This window comes from Dicentrarchus labrax, unplaced genomic scaffold (assembly GCF_905237075.1).
Source record: "Dicentrarchus labrax unplaced genomic scaffold, dlabrax2021, whole genome shotgun sequence".
Taxonomy (NCBI): Eukaryota; Metazoa; Chordata; class Actinopteri; family Moronidae; genus Dicentrarchus; species Dicentrarchus labrax.
Window position 1 is genome coordinate 13,196,255 of NW_026136707.1, and position 11,816 is coordinate 13,208,070.

The following is an 11,816-nucleotide window of genomic DNA, read 5'->3' on the forward strand; positions in this document are numbered from 1 at the left end:
TTAACCATTTACCATCATTTACTTTTAGCTATTCCACCATTTATCTCAAGCAAGTTCACCATTCATAGTTTAAGCTAACTATTTCGACTGGTTATTCAAATGCAATGCATTACTTACCATTTTAATTCATTTTATTGCACTACTCCCAATCTCACACACCACAAGCAACTGCCCCTCCATTTGAGAATCACTCATCTACAGCATTAAATATCATCAAGGCCTACTGTAAGACGCTATACTTACTGTGCAAATTAAGTATATTTAGTGTCCTTCTGTTACAACAAAAGAGCACTGACTTATCAAAGTTATTTATTAAATGATAAACTCTTACAAAAAACACATTGAGGCAAACCATCAGGAAATATATACACAAAACCATACATGGCTGGCGTTAAAAAAATATCAAACCATCTGAGGCCATCACATATGCGTAACTAGCACACTGCAGATGTCCATGGTTCTCATAGATTTTATTTAGTTATAGACTTGAAATGGTGATGAAATAAATACAAAAGCAAGATGGCAACTTGGACACGTGTATTGGATGTTAATGGTGTCTTGGATTTTAACTTTCTGTCTAATATGAGAAATCAAGGTGACAAAGATGTAGCTGTGTATTATGAATATAGAGGGAAAAGATTAATCTCTATTCCTTTTCTTCATTCTTCACAGTTAATAAGATCTCACTGTAAGCCATGACTTATCAAAACAAAGCAATATTTAAGGTATTTACAATCATAGATGATTATTAGGAAGAGCTAGGAAAGGTGTTTTTAGATTTAACATAATGCTTCATTTTTGTGTGTCTTCTGATGAGATTTGAAACATCACTGGTGCATAACATAACCTCAGTGTAAATAAATACCAAGGCTACTCAGAGACTGCAGCAGAAAAATAATAAGAAAAAAACAGAACAAGGCCACACATTTTAAAAACCATCTAGTGAGTAGTTCCCATCTACACATTTGATAAAGTGTTCTTATAAAGAAAATACCAACTACAAGCATCATTGGCATGGTTAAGAAGACCCTTGACCTCTACTGAATTTCTACTGGAGAAATCTGATCACTTGGCCGTGTAAACTCTTAATTGGGTGGAGTTTTCTCTTTTTAGGCAAGACCATGTGAACTGAAATGATCCAAATAGGGAAAGTCGTATCCTGTTTGAAGCATGGTTGTTGGCAAAAATGAACTGCAATACCAAAGTGGTTGCTGCAGTTGTGATTCATAAAACAAGGCTAGCCAGACGACAAATCTGATGATCTAAGCCGTCCATTTGTTTACAATAGCACGTGGGAGGCTGAGGTTTTTAAGAGGGAGCATGGGAAAAATCTGATTACTGTTCAAATAACATGTAAACAGTGGTTTTAGAACGAGCAAATGCATGCAACACGTGTAAACACATTATTCTGTTACCTGCTCCTAACCGAATGCTCACAGTAACCAGAATTTGTGTACATGTAAACAATGTTGAATATGTACTTATAGCGCATGTGGAGGTTATTGTAGGTCTAATCCAATCTGACCAGGTTTCTGCAGTGTCCAATGAGCAAGGCATTGAGGCTTAACCATAACTGAAATAAATTGTTCCATCAGTAGTGGCGGTGTGACATACTGTATATTCAGTTAATTTCCCCTGATAACTGGTGATTTGCTTGAACAGACACATTGCAGGATACTTTTACATGCAGTTGGATAGAGGAAAGTGTTACAAGAATAATTTTTGGTCTCTTTTGTTAGTAAAAACTGAATTATAAGTGTCCCAACAAAGCAAACAGAACCATCAGTGGTAGCCTCCAACAGTGACAGAGGTGTTGATATCAGAGTGCCTCTTTTGTCATTTCAAGTTCTTCTCTTGAGTCTGTTAGTGTCATACGTGTTTGGGGAGTTGTCAGACCACAGAGACACCCTGCGCGGGGCAGTTAAGAGCTGTTACCACGTCAGGCCTCTCGATGCGAGCCAGTGCAGAACACAGCAGCCCCAGGGTGGAGCCTTCTTTCTGGGCCCAGTTAGAGAGGAGCGTGTGAGCGGGGGCTTCTCCACGCCCAAACAAGTCCAGCTGTTCAGGCTCATAGCCCAGTGCTGCCCCCAGCTGCCTCCACCCCCTGCCCCCTCCCTCCTGCAGGAGGCGCTCTACCTCTTCCTGCCTGTGGGGGGGTAGGTTGATGTACAGACGATTGTCCTGCTTGCTGTCCCTCTTTGTACCTGTGGAAATGTGGACAAAATTAGCCTACCGTTTGGCTAGATCTACCCAAAAAAAACACACCAATAAGATATTTTCAATAATTATAGTATCCATATGATTGATGCATAAGACTCTAAATTAAAAGTCAGATTAAAAACATAGGTGTTCTGATGATAATTCTTCTTCTTTTTAGAAATACTAAGTTCAATATCTTACAAGCCCTCCCTATTCTTCGGAGGAACATTGGGAACTTAAAGGTGCCCTGTGTTGTTCTTGTCCTTTTGTTCACACAAGGACTTTAAAATCAATTATGAAACATACAAGTAGCCATTAAGTATTACAAGTAGTGAGGTAACGTGATAAGTATTAGTCGAAATTCTTGCCTTTGTGATAACACGTGATTTCTTTTCTGTGCTTTTTCTTCAATAATCTAATAATAAAGTTCTAGATATTTTAGTAACCTTGTTAAAATGTCTTCTGAAGCCTCAGAAACTTTAATTTAGTTTAGTTTCAAAGACCCTGTGTCTACCACACCTTTGCTGGGCTGGTTGTCCTGTATGCTGTGGGAGTCCAGGAAAACGCCGCTGTCACTTTGGAGCTTTTCTCCTTCTGGAGATGTTCCCAACTCAGCTGCACGGGCTTTAGAGAGAGCCCTCTTCTGTTTACATGATCTCCAGCTGAGAAGAGCAGAGGAAAACAATGTCAGTTAAGCTACCCACAGTGAGCTATTTTTCATCCCAGGGCCAATCTTATAATGATTATTACATCCATTTAAGGACTAGGACCCATCCCTAGTGAAAACTCACCATTTATAAGCCACATAAACTAGCAGACCCAGCACCACAGCAGCCAGAACAGACACGTAGGCCAGAATGTTGTTGCTGCCACCATCATCCTGTGGGGTAAACTTGGGCGTTCCAGGTGCAGAACCGGTGTCCCCTTCCTGTGTCACCGTCTCGACACCTGGCAAGAGAGGAACATCTCGGGTCCCACCGGGCACATCCAGAGCAGGACGAGACAGAATGTGCAGCTTCTTATCTATTAAGATTGAGAAAAGGAGAGACATGTCAGGGGCAGTGTCATTGCATCTGCACATATGCACATCAGAGACACATTTGGGCTGCCTAAATTAGTGCCAGGAATAATTCCACAGAAGCCTGTACGCCTGATGTAATGATAGCCTCAGCCATCCCGGTCCCCTGGGGTTTTGAAACCTTTCATTGCCCCTGTTTCCAGCCTCGTTCTCCCTCCTGTGGTCAGCCTATTTTAGGATCAAACACTACAAGGTACTGTGCTGACCTCTCTGGGGTCAATTGGTCATGACATATGGAACCAGAGTGTGTACAGATGACCTTACTCCTGGAGAGCGCATGAAGCCATTTGGGAGCAAGCAGACTAGCCGTCAGGGTCTCGGCCTTCGAGTTCTTGGGGGCAGTTAACCTAAAGACCTGTCAAGCTCATACCAATTGGATTACAGCACTTCAGTGGGCTCTTTTTTCATTACTCGTGTTTCCCAGCTCAGAGTGTTACAGAGTGTTCAGATGAGGTGTGGATGCAGGTGTTGACCACATGTCCTTGTATTTTCACAGACTCTCCCACTCCCTGTCCCCCTCCCTTTATCTCATTCTTTTATCTTTTACGATTGCTGCCTTCCCCTGCATTAGATCTTTAAGGGATAAAGCTGGCACTATTCTATATTTTTCTTACTGCAGCAAACCCCATTAAAACTCAAAGGACCACTAGAGGTTTACTTAAGGGGGAGGTTGCAAAATTATTATTAAATTATTGTTTGATCATCGTTTGTAAGTGTTTTTTTTTGTTTTTAAAAACAAATTTAAATATGTCTGAAAATACACACTAACATGAATCCAACAACAATTAATACAATATATGTAATTGGGGGTCCTTGCTCTTTTCCTTAGCTACGGGGTCCTACGTTGAAGACCCCAGCATTGAAAGACCAAAATGAACAAAGCAGTACTCCGTCTTTAAATACTTTCCAACTTCCTACTCTGTGGCACTCAGCCCCAAGCTCACTCGTTCCTACTAAAGACTTAAAACAGGTCACAAATATATATATAGCATATTTTTTTTAAAGGCAAAAAACAGCAGAGACTGTCATTTTTATGACATTACAAATAGTGTATTTGTTAGAGACTATTTTCAGCTGCAGATTTGGTGCGTTAGGAAGAATTTACAGCAGCAGGAGAATGACTGTGGGACTGATTAAAAATTAGCAACAGGACCATGGCACCCAGAACAATATTGTTATTGAACAATGAAGGTCTACGGACATATACAGCAGGCAAAGCAGGCAAAGACAAAGACATACATAGCTGGCTTTGGCTAAACTAATAACACATATTTTTTCATGGGATTTGTTGACAATAAGGCAAATATAGAATACCACCAGACTTTAAAAATCAAATGTAATTTCTTAGTCTAATTTGTCCTTACAACTCACCCATGCAGAGTGTGTCAGAGTTGGGCATGCAAGCTCGGATCTCCACTTCACTGTCAGAGCACTGGGTGCAGGTCTGGCAGGGTTTGGTGCTAACCAGCTCCTCAGAAAATGTTCCTGGGCCACAGATCTGGCACAGTCTGTTTCCCTGTGGGCCACAGTCCTGGATAACACCCTCGCCACGACTGCACTTGGAGCAAGACGCACACAGGCCATGGTTGCTCAAAAAGAAGAAGCCGCTGTCACATTCACATTGTGTGTCCTGAGTGGCGGAGCAAGAGGCCCACATGGGGACACTCAGTGGGCACTTGGCGCACGGAAGGCAAGGGCCGAGGCCTTCGGATGAGGAAAATGTTCCTGGGAAACAGATTGCAAAATATAAGTGTTAAGCAGTGTTTCTCTCACAAATATCAGTGGCAATGATGAGACACAGTTTGAAATCTTCCTGCTTCTTGAAAAGACGACAGAGATAATGATAAGGCAGGTAAAACATATTCTGCATTGCTAGAGTAACATTAGATTATAATTGCTCACCCTGTGGGCATGGTGTGCACTTGGTATCCTCTTTCCCACACTCTACCTCCACTCCAAAGCCGGCGGGACACAGACTGCAACACTGCCCTGATTCAGTGAACTTGCCACTGGCGCAGGCATCTCCAAGAGTAACCTACAGTAAATAGATGACATAGTTAGAAAAAATACCACCACTGTGTAACAAAAAAAAAAAAAAAACTATCCATACGGGCTATTTTTGAATCAACTGTCTTTATTTTGACACAGGGTCAACAGTTACAGGGTGCATGTTTAACGTAAGTAGTTGCCGAACAAGAAAATGAAGGGTGTTTTCTTTGTCCGAGTGTTCCGCCTTACACCACAGGCGGGAAGGAAATCACCCACACATCCCACCCTTGTGCAATTAAAGAAACAGGGAACGGTGTGAACTGAAAATGGCCTTTTTATCTACCTCAGTTTTCGCCCTTTAAGTGCTCTGAGTCCTTATCTACAAGTGGGTAATGGAGAGCCCGGCTTGAGTTATGACATGAGGGACAGATCGGACATTCCTAACGGCTTGTGCAGCAGGGCTGGTGCCTGACGGGACTGGCTGGCTTTAATCAGATGGCTTTAGACCAGTGGAAAGAATAAGACATAAAGGGGTGAAGAAAAACACTGAGAAAAGGAGGAAGTAAGAAGTAAAAAAGAGCTTCTGCCCTCCTACTCTTTCCAAATCCATATCAGTGTGAATGACAATGTGTATCTGTGTGTGAATACAGTGTATCTCTTGACATCAAAAAAAAAAGGAGGGGGGGTATATAAAGGAGGAGACGGTTCAAGCCTCAGGCAAGGGTGTCAGTTAACCAAGGCTGCCCAGCATGCAAGTGTCTGTTTGGGTGAGAGAGGGGGCCTTTGAAGTTGCCAAGCCCCGCAGGTGTGTCTATGAAGGTCAGTATTTCACTAACTCCCCTTCTCTAGGCTCTGAACAACGGCATTCTAAACATGCACACATTTAAGGGAGATTGGCCTGCTCCGCCTGGGGGCTGACAAGAGCAAACAGATGTCTAACAACTAACCTCCTGCAAAGGGGAAAAGTAACAGCTAAACAACCCACTGATGTCTCTCTTTGTCTCTGAAGTCTGCCAAGAAACACAGGCAACGTGTGTGAACCTGTAGAGCCTTTCGACAAGCCCACCAGAAACACACACACACACACACACACACACACACACACACACACACACACACTATAGACACACCAAGCCATGCCCCCAGTCACAAAACACTGAAATGTTCCATGCTGATACTACAGGCATAACAGCTTTGAAACAGGGTTTGCTTCGTTCCAAAAACAACAGCCTGTTTTACTGCGGTGCTTACAGTGGAGCCTGATGATATCTGAGCACCGGCCACAGAACCCAGATCAGAGGTATTAGGGTGCTGGGGTGGTAGGGTCCAGCAGGCAGGAACCAGTAGGATGTTTGGAGTTGGCAGACTGTGACCAAGCCTGGACCATAATAACTTGTAGTACAGAGGCTTCTTCTGGTTGGTCCTCTCCGTGTGACAGATGGAGCTCCTCTACTAACACAAGCTAACCTCTTAACCCTCAGTCTATACTTTGGTAAATATTTGGTGACAGTGGCTCTGTTTAATTTTTACCTCCAGCTTGGATTTCGACAGTGCCTGCTGTGGGTCTGTGCTGGTCTAGCTCTGTAAGTCGTCCTGGAGTGCCAACGCGGTTCAGAGCAGGAACTGCCAAAGGCTTGGCACTTTACCCACTGGTGCCTAGTGTACAATAAAATATTTAGTCCCTGCCCCACTGGAGACGAGTGGGAACAGTGATCTACTCAGTAGAGGAATGAGTAAATCATTATCTGTTGTATATACAGTTTGAAATAGTACTATATATGGACACCACTTAATGTTTATTGGCATGAATTATACTTAATACTGTAAGGAATCAATCATGGTTACACTGATTAAAAAAATGAGACAATCAATCCACCACTCGTAACAAAAAGTGTTAAAACTTTCTTACGCTGAGTGTGTATGGTAGTAAAATGAACAGTTTTAAGGTGTGTGGCTGAAGAATAAAGAAAGAGACAGAGAGAGAGCATGATTGTTTACAAAGTGAAACTATTAGATTTTTATTATTAGAGTCTATTATATTATCTAGTGGCATGTAAAATAAACTTGTTTTACCATTTAAACATTTATTTAACTCTGTTCTATTTAATTAATTCAACTATTATCGATCACTGTGAAACCAAAACCTTAACCTTAACCATCATACTAATCCAAAAGATAAATTTGTTGTGCATGCAGGCTTATCTGTTGCTTTGGGGACAGAGAGTCTGAAGTGGGCTGCAGTTGCTTTTTTCCATTTAGGTAAGAAGTTGCAATCTGAAGGGATTCCCCAGTGAGAACAGACGGACCACCGAGGAGCACAGCTTTCAATGGGGCTCTCAACTCCACGGCTGCCGGAGTCACTCAGTCATCGCGGATAACACACACACACACACACACACACACACACACACACACACACACACACACACTTCATTTCAGCCCTCTCCGTGTCTGAAACATTTTCTGTGTCCTTTTGAAGTGAGACTACTTTTGAAGCACATCGGCTGGAGTTTCCACAGTTAATCTAATCTGCGTGAAAATAAACACACAAAAGGATGCTCTCTCCCTCTCTCCCTGTGAAGACAATGACCCATGAGCCTTTACATTCTGGCTGTGTGACAGCAACAGACAGAGGTCTTTCAGCAGAGACAGCCTGAGCTGAGGGAAAGTTGTTGCACATCCCATCTTCACTGATTACTGTCATTAGTATACAGGGAGCGTAAGGGACAAATTAAAGGACATGGGTTTCTTTTTTTTTTCCAGCATCAAGTTCACCCAAAAATACGATCCTAAATCAAAGAAGACAGCACAAAGTGATCTGTTAACTATTAATCTGCTGGTTTTTGTGAATTCAAAGAATTGAGAAGTGGTAAAAATTTTCTAAATGATCATGAGGTCTACCCCCCCAAAAAAAGAAAAATCTGCTTAACTACTCTATGGAAATTCAAATGACTGTGGTAACAAACTAAACCACCCCCACCCCCTCCCAACTCATACGTGCACACACACACACACACACACACACACACACACACACACACACACACACACACACCACAAACTGGGAGAAAATGATGATAATTGCTCTGCTCCGGATATCCAGACCCAGCAACACTGAAATCTAGGGCCACATTTTTACCAGGAGCTGAAACAAATATATCAAAGTACGGAAAACTACAGGCAATATGAGCCTTAGAGAGCAAGTTACCAGTAGAACATAACAAAGAGTGTGCTCACATACTGCATTAAATCACCCAGGGAGTGATCAGAGAATAATTTGACAGCACAAATAATCCCTTTTCAGCGGCCTAAAGAAACTCCAGTGCAAAGTCAGTGTGTTTGCAAGCAGAAGAGAAACTGCATCTCAGAGCTCAAAAAGAAACCCTTTTGATTAGTTTACCCTCATATTAAGGATGAGATACAGATCTTTTTAAGAGATGAAGTTTTATCTAAACACTTTGATCTAACAAAAGTGCTTTGACTCTGAAGAGCTTGTCCAGGCAGGACTACAAGCCCCATGGGCTTTTTGAGGTAGATGAGTGTCAAATTATTGTCTGCAACTGTGGAGGCAGGGGCCTTCTTTTCACACTGATCCTGGCTTAATAACATGCTATCAAAAACCACTGAAACTATCATTTGTTCATAAAATACATCTTTTATCACCGTGTAGCTGCTTAATCTGGGTAAATAGTGAGCTTCTGTGAAGTTTCCAGGATGTTTAATGACTATAAAAGTCTAAAACAGCCAGTACAGTAGGGTAGGCCACGGTCCAAGATGTGTCTTTTGAGAAACAAGCAAGTATTTAGAGAACTGAGGAGTGGTTTGCTTTCACTTAGAGACCTTACATGAAAGACCGGATGAGATTTAATCAGAAGTCTCCCCTCACTCTTTCCACTATTTGCCATACAGCACAACAACTAACATAGCCTAATTATTCACCAACAGGGGACATGTGACACAGCCTTAATGAAATATGGCTATGTGGTGTAAAATAGATTTCCTTTGGGAACAATGGTGTAAAAACTGAACTCCGTGGATTGAGTTTACAAAAAGCTACTATTATGATGTTACTGCTGATAGGAGTGTGGAATAAGAGAAGGAGCACATCATGCAGGCGCTTGAGTTGTGTTGAAATGTGTGTTACTGTGTTAGTAAAGCTGTAATGAACTGTTGCTTACTTTTAACAGCAGAAGCGCGCAGATGACAAACAGTCTCATGTCTTCAGTCTCCAAAAATCCTTCGAGCGGACGGATTGGTGCGCCTCAAAATCTCTGACACACAACTTTTTTTTTCAGCCCTCAACAATCGCACAAAAAGTGGCATCAAAACTTCCAAATTCTCGAAATGTAAATGTGACACTAAAAAAAAAGAGAGCAACTTCTCCTTAAAAAACGTGCTGTTTTTTTTTTTTTTTTTTGCAGACGGGGAAGTTCGGTGTAGTCCTGTAATCAGATGGGTTTTTTTACGCATGAGAAAGCGGCTTTACAATGCAGGCTGTGTAATCCGTAGGTTCTTCCAGTAACAGCGCGGTAGACGCATTTCCTTCTCTCAATGCGTTCCCTGCTGATTCTGTGTAAGTTAACACAAAGTTTCTTCTGTTTTCGGCTGGCAGGATGCACGGGCTGCCACCTCTCCTGCAGCTTTGCAACAGATGAGGCAGGAAAAAGCTCATGCAAGCTCTCCTGGGCCTTTTCTCCTCCCATCTCCTCAGCTTTCACACTGGCTTCCTGATTGGCTGCATCCCTGCGACGCGGTGCTGGGAACAAGAATGTAATGGGAGGCGAAGAGCCGCAGTCAAGTCGGTCATTGTCAATGTGTGTGTGTGTGTGTGTGTTTGTGTGTGATTCTGTTGTCAAGTGATTGATACACTCACACTTGCAGGAATCAACAAAGAAGTGTTTAGGAAAACACAAGGTGATGTTGTGGTCTGCAGATTTACTGTATGAAAATACTACCAAGCAGAGATATATGGAGACCCAAAGTCTTCAATATTGAATTAATAAATTCTATTATGAGATTAAAAAGTGCATCAATAAATTCAGACACAAAAGCAGTTGTACATTTACTTAAAATAGAAATTTGATGGTATTATTATTTTCAATACACTACATTACTTGGTCACTATAGTCACTTTTTACAGATTAAATTGCCAGTCTATAAAATAGTTAAAACACCACTAACAAATAAACAAAATAAATGCATCACTAAAGTTAACTCAGAATGTACTGTATACCACTCACACTGCCCATTATACTGCAGTACTTATGATACTTTAAGTGCATTTTGCTCATTATACTTAAGCACCCACAGAAAGTCATTCCTGCATGTGGCCATCAAACTCTTCAACTGTGAGAGTCAGACACTCAGAATCATCATTAGCCATTAACCCCTGAAATGTGCAATACTCTGGTTAACGTTCTGGTTTTACTTTGTCCTTAATACTGCAATTATACTGTATAATGTTCTAACACCTATTTAGGATCCAGTCCTCAAGCATTGTCAGTATTTAGTCATTAGCATTTATTTATTATACTTATATTATTATTTTACACTGTACTACATAGGTCTTATTTCTATTTTCAATATATTGTTATACTGTAATATAATGTACACATTATACTCTTTACACATTAAACTATTATTTTTCTATTTTCTATATTGTTGTTATATATTGTAATTTAATGCACATATTTTAAAATTCTTATTATTATTTATATTTCTTATAAGGTCTTGTTTTGCAACTTGTGCAACTGTAACACAACCAGTTTCCCTCCAGGGATTAATAAATAAAATAAATAAATATAAAGTATTTCTGATTCTGATTCTGATACTTAAGTAGAAATGTGTTTACTTGTGATTGGGGTTTTTTTGGTGGTATTTCACCACTGCAAAATATAGAAAAGAACCATGAAATTGTAATATAATCCAATAAATGTATAAAACTCATCCTTGTACTATAAAAATGTTCTTCTCACAGTGACAGTTTAATTTGTCTCTATTTATTCATAAGATTATGTTTCTGATTTTTCTATTTAGTTAATACTACATAGTAATATGGTACAATGGTTGCTGGCAGTGACTAAGTACAAGTGTTGTACTCAAGAACAATTTTGAGGTACGTGTGCTTTACTTGAGTAATTCCATTTCTTACTTTATATTTCTACTCCACGACATTTTGGATGCAAACATTGCACTATTCACTCCACTAAATTAGATTCAGATTATTAACACACAATACAAACCAACAAAATCAGTTATGATGCAGTATTACAGATTCAACTATGCAATATATAAAGTGGTTAAATTTAGTACATTAATGCATCAATAATTGATACAACAATGTCGTATGAAATGGGCCATTTCACTAATACTTTTACTTTATTCCCACAACATTTATCATAATCAGTAGTGATTTGTTTTTTAAAACCAGGATAAAACCTTTAAATGGAGGTCTGTTATATGACACCACTTTACAACCCTACAGAGATACTTACATAGAGCTGTGATCAGTTGTTATCAGAAACAAAAGAGGGCATGTGAATCAAACAAG

At 40.5% G+C, this 11,816-nt stretch overlaps 1 protein-coding gene across 2 annotated transcripts; it reads right to left on the reverse strand.

Moving 5' to 3' along the window:
- Positions 1-292: 292 nt before the first annotated feature.
- On the reverse strand, positions 293-9,948 carry nradd (neurotrophin receptor associated death domain). 2 transcript variants are annotated; one of them, XM_051407435.1, is made up of 7 exons: positions 9,445-9,947; positions 6,797-6,922; positions 5,180-5,312; positions 4,649-5,002; positions 2,991-3,222; positions 2,719-2,861; positions 293-2,204 (listed from the first exon to the last, which is right to left on the reverse strand). In XM_051407435.1, exons 4-7 carry the CDS (start codon positions 4,932-4,934, stop codon positions 1,891-1,893), a joined length of 975 nt encoding a protein of 324 aa, XP_051263395.1. In that variant the 5' UTR covers positions 4,935-5,002; positions 5,180-5,312; positions 6,797-6,922; positions 9,445-9,947; the 3' UTR covers positions 293-1,890. The 2 variants fall into 2 exon arrangements, with proteins under 2 accessions (XP_051263395.1, XP_051263394.1); XM_051407434.1 differs by lacking the exon at positions 6,797-6,922 and having other exon boundaries at positions 9,445-9,948.
- Positions 9,949-11,816: the final 1,868 nt, after the last annotated feature.

Bases quoted from the DNA above. Each gene is read 5' to 3' on its own strand.
- nradd (XM_051407434.1), bottom strand. From the start codon at position 9,483: ATGAGACTGTTTGTCATCTGCGCGCTTCTGCTGTTAAAA. The intron at 5,313-9,444 runs GTAAGCAACAGT...TATTTACTGTAG, and splicing joins GCGCGCTTCTGCTGTTAAAA to GTTACTCTTGGAGATGCCTG. The intron at 2,862-2,990 runs GTGAGTTTTCAC...TGCTCTTCTCAG, and splicing joins GTTTATGTGGCTTATAAATG to CTGGAGATCATGTAAACAGA.